This window comes from Phaseolus vulgaris, chromosome 5 (assembly GCF_051622355.1).
Source record: "Phaseolus vulgaris cultivar YP4 chromosome 5, ASM5162235v1, whole genome shotgun sequence".
NCBI lineage: Eukaryota > Viridiplantae > Streptophyta > Magnoliopsida > Fabales > Fabaceae > Phaseolus > Phaseolus vulgaris.
This window is the reverse complement of record NC_143502.1, coordinates 44058625-44061612: the sequence shown is the minus strand read 5'-3', so window position 1 is coordinate 44061612 and position 2988 is coordinate 44058625. Positions and strand designations below refer to the sequence as shown.

Genomic DNA, 2988 nt, shown 5'->3' with positions numbered 1-2988 from the left:
AATCGCTCTGAGTAATTCTTGCTACCGTGAGAATTTCCCATGATGGAACCTTTGTGTTTGTATTGGAACTGAATTAATTATGTGGCTATGGATGTGCACTTATACAATGGCAATATGAAAACATTGTTCTTATACGGAAGCGTGCATCTTCCGCAATGCTTACTTTTGGATAAAGGTTATTTGACAAACCCTAGAGAGTTGAATTCAGACAGAGAGATAAGAAAAGTATACTGATATTGAAATGGAGAATGTGATTCTCTTATGTGTGGATTATTTTATTCTTGATAAGATGCATTTGTATAATGCCAAGCATTCATTCCTTATTCTATAAAGTGTGGCACCTATATCTTCCTATAATTACTAATTATTTTCTTACAAAATGATTTTATTTTGAAATAAGGAAATATATATGCATTGTGATGATGAGTAAGCGATGTGATCCACTTGCATATTTCCTCTTCATAATTACAAGAGGGGTTGGCTAGAATCATAAGATAAGGTTTAAGATAAAAAAAATATATATTAGAAAGAGTAAAACTCGGAACAAATAACCTAAAAAGTGCGAACTGGTTATGTTCCACTGCTGTTGTCGTCCAAACCAGGAGGCGCAAGGGGAAGGGTGCATTGGGAACTAGATGTGACTACATTGGTTCATCAACTAATCTGATTATGGTGTTTGCTGGAAGGTTTGGATTGGTGCATATTTATTATATTACGATAAAAAAAACAGTAAAAAAATATATATATTTTACAAACATTTAAATAAAATATAAATTTATTGAAATGTGAAATGGATGATTTTCTTCACCCTCTCAACATATGAGTACCCTTTAAATTTATAATACCTTTCTGCTAATTTTCATTTTCCAATGGTTATAAATTTTATGGTTACGCTCTGTTTTGGATGTGTTCTATCCGACGTTGCCCACGTTGCAAACGTGGCCCAGATTCGTTAAAACTGTAAGGAATACTCGGCTGAACGGTCGGCTGAATCCTCGGCTGAATTGTTGGCTGAATCCTCGGAAACAGCTCCAGGATGTTTTTAAAGGTCAACAGACCAGCCGCCCTTAAGGTTTCAATTACCTCAAAGACGTTCTTGACTTCGGTACTTGCTTGAACGGCGTCCTTGATTTCGGTACTTGCTTGAACAGCGTCCTTGACTTTGGTACTTGCTTGAACGGCGTCCTTGACTTCGGTACTTGCCTTAACGGCGTCGTTTCCTACTGTACTTGCCTCAACCGCAGCGCACATCCTCCTCTCCGATTTGGAAAGCACATGTTTCATATACTCCGTCGTAAGCTTCACTGGTCCTTCAACTTCAACTTTCAACTCTTTTTTACTTTCATCATCATCATACCTTATTCTCACTTTCACGTGCATGGTCTCTTCGCCAACGATGAAATCGTGCGTGGCCTTCACCCTCACCACCGCTCCAAACTCCTCCTTCTTCTTCTCCAGAGTGAAACACCCTCCGGAACCACTCTCCCGACATAAGTAACTAACCACTTCTCTCTCTAGGAAAGGTGGCATGCAGTAATTGTCCTTATCTGAATCATAGCACCTCACGAATTTAGTTTTCAAGTAATTGCATAGAATGCCGTACGTCATGTTTTCCGTTACTCGCAGGGTGAGAGTAGCGGAACCCTTACCAGTCTTCTCCTCTAGGTGAATGCACAGGGCTTTTACAGAACCGGAGCAAATCTCTTGGGTTATCTTCATAGTTAGGAGGGTATTATTGTGGGAGTATGTGAACTCCATGGTTCCACTCTCATCTTCGGCTCTCTGCATTTTGGTGTTCACTTCCAATGGATGAGTGCTAGAAATCAGCTTCACAACCCTCTTATTTCCTGCCATTGCCGCTCAAATGTTTATCACTGTCTTTTTTTCTCAAATCCTGTCTTGCGGCATCTTCATTTATAGGAAAGAGTGAACCTACCCACAGATTCCAAGCGTTAGAACAATGCAAAGAATTCAGTAACTTGAAACAATAATAACTAAATTTAGAAGTAAACCTACGCACAGATTCCAAGCGTTAACAATGCAAGGAATTATATGTTAAAGAGCCACGAAGAAGAGCATCTTCAATCGTAGAACTAGAAAATGTTACCCACCATCTTTTTTTCGTCCCACATTTCTACTATACTTACCCATATCATTTAAAGAAATTCACTAAAAGCAGAAAAAGAACTTTAAATGAGGGTAGGAGTGCTTTTGCAGTTATCATTTGGATGGGGAGTTTGTGAGGAAGTGGAAGCTTGTGAAAGAGGTAAAGGGAGTTGCTTAGTGAGGTGAAGAAGGTAAATATTTTCTGGTTTTCCTGCACAATGCTGGAAAGTGCATATATTATATACACGTATAGTCTTTTAAGCTTTCAATTAGGGTTAAGTAATCTTTATAGTCTCGGCCTTAGGTTTGGCTTCTTTATATTTGAAAGATCCCTAAAGTATTTAGCTTAATTTATTTATTACCGATATAAAAAAAAACAAAAACAGCTAAAAGTCAAATTGACAAACATAAGCCACATAAAAAATATAAGACATTTCAAAAGATATTAATATGTGAATGAAAGAATCATATTATCCATCTATAATTATGACAAAGAAAATATATTTGAATTATATTATTTTATGTCGTTCAAATGGAGATCAAGTCAATCAAAATCTTCGTAAATTAAAATATCGAAATGTCAAGTTGCCAATCCCAAGAAAAATAATAAAAGCAATAAGAAGAAAAGAAATATAAGAATTATACTTCCACTGATTATTCTATTAAGATGATAAAGGATATATTCTCCTTTCTAGCATGATATTGATAATTATAATGTACCATAAACTATCCTTTCTATCTTTATACTGTAATGATAATATAGCTGGGTCGTTGACTAATATAATTTTTTTTATCGTGAAAAGAATCCATTAAATAAATAATCAATTATATAATATGATCTAAAAAGGTAACGTACTTCAGTATTTGAAACATTACATTTTT

General features: G+C 35.7%; 1 protein-coding gene across 1 annotated transcript; it reads right to left on the bottom strand.

The window, feature by feature from the left end:
- Positions 1 to 757: 757 nt before the first annotated feature.
- Positions 758 to 1905, bottom strand: LOC150027708 (uncharacterized). Its single transcript, XM_090302818.1, has one exon. The coding sequence runs from the start codon at positions 1852 to 1854 to the stop codon at positions 889 to 891; it is 966 nt and encodes a 321-aa protein (XP_090158944.1). The 5' UTR covers positions 1855 to 1905; the 3' UTR covers positions 758 to 888.
- Between the last annotated feature and the right edge of the window lie 1083 nt (positions 1906 to 2988).